Below are 1420 nucleotides of genomic sequence, written 5' to 3'. Positions count from 1 at the left end.
GCTGTCCATCTCAACTGTATCCTGTAGACCTGTATGTGACTATGTCAGTGCCTTACAGGATAGGAGTAATTTTTCCCATGCGAAAGAGGCATTATCATAAATTCTAGAGCAACAGGCATAAGAACACATTAATCTGAGGGTCACTAAGCAATCAGTTCACACTTTTAAGGATGTTTTCATAGAGGCAGGGACTTGGCGCAAGCATGTGCCATAGTTGTATTTCTTGGAACCCTTTAAGCTCTTGTGCTCACTCTCCCAGGAGAGCTGTAGGGAGTGATGACAATAGTCCAAATGCAATGGCCACAGTTCAGATTTTTGAATATAATGAAAATACCAGGAAATATGCAAAAGCTGAAACTCTTATGACAGTCACTGATCCTGTTCATGATATTGCATTTACTCCAAACTTGGGAAGATCTTTCCATATTCTAGCAATAGCAACCAAAGATGTGAGGATTTTTACACTAAAACCTGTGAGGAAAGAACTTACTTCATCTGGTGGACCAACAAAATTTGAAATCCATATAGCAGCTCAGTTTAATAATCACAATTCTCAGGTCTGGAGAGTGAGCTGGAATATAATAGGAACAGTGCTAGCATCTTCAGGAGATGATGGCTGTGTACGATTGTGGATAGCTAATTATATAGACAATTGGAAGTGCACTGGTATTTTGAAAGGTAATGGGAGCCTAGTCAATGGGAGTTCTCAGCAGGGAAATGTGAATCCTTCCCTAGGTTCAAATATTCCAAATCTTCAAAATGCACTAAATGGATCTTCTGCTGGCAGAAAGCACAGCTGAGTACAAGCTAACTGGAGTGACTTTGTTGTTTTGCTGCTTGTTGCATGCACACAGGAATGGAACGCAAACTCCTTTTCCCCTTCCCCAGTGCCGTTTGACCTCTCCCAAGATACACCAGCAGCCTGCTTGCTACTAACCACAGTCCAAAAGGCCTTTAAAAACACAGTGGATATCAATTTGTTTGTACTAGTCAGTTTATTGACACTACTTGAAACTTTTGAGATATAAATGGAGAGGCTTTTTGTTCAGACATTGTCAGCAAAACAATTTTTTGAAATGTTCTTGAAACTAACTTGGCTTAAAAATTAGAAAAATCCTTACTATCCTTCTGAGTGTGGGGAGGAAGGAAAATACCATTTTACTCCCTTTGGAGAATGTAGGCATGTTTCTTTTGTTTTCAAAAATGCAAAAATGATGAATTTTTATAAGTTTAATTTGAAGATTGAATAAATATCTTTCATAAAGAAAACTTAGCAGTCATTTCTGATTACATCCCAAAACTGATTTTCAAATGATGCAGTTTTTTTTTTTTTGACAGGCAGAGTGGACAGTGAGAGAGAGAGAGACAGAGAGAAAGGTCTTCCTTTTGCCGTTGGTTTACCCTCCAATGGCCGCCACGG

At 39.0% G+C, this 1420-nt stretch overlaps 1 protein-coding gene across 1 annotated transcript; it reads left to right on the top strand.

The window, feature by feature from the left end:
* The first annotated feature begins 203 nt into the window (after positions 1-203).
* LOC127488630 (nucleoporin SEH1-like) lies at positions 204-953 on the top strand. Its single transcript, XM_051838723.2, has one exon. The coding sequence runs from the start codon at positions 204-206 to the stop codon at positions 798-800; it is 597 nt and encodes a 198-aa protein (XP_051694683.2). The 3' UTR covers positions 801-953.
* Positions 954-1420: the final 467 nt, after the last annotated feature.

The sequence above is a fragment of the Oryctolagus cuniculus genome, chromosome 7, assembly GCF_964237555.1.
Source record: "Oryctolagus cuniculus chromosome 7, mOryCun1.1, whole genome shotgun sequence".
NCBI classification, from domain to species: Eukaryota; Metazoa; Chordata; class Mammalia; order Lagomorpha; family Leporidae; genus Oryctolagus; species Oryctolagus cuniculus.
The sequence above is the reverse complement of the archived record's forward strand: the minus strand, read 5'-3'. Positions and strand labels throughout refer to the sequence as shown.

Bases quoted from the DNA above. Each gene is read 5' to 3' on its own strand.
- LOC127488630 (XM_051838723.2), top strand. From the start codon at position 204: ATGTGCCATAGTTGTATTTCTTGGAACCCTTTAAGCTCTTGTGCTCAC.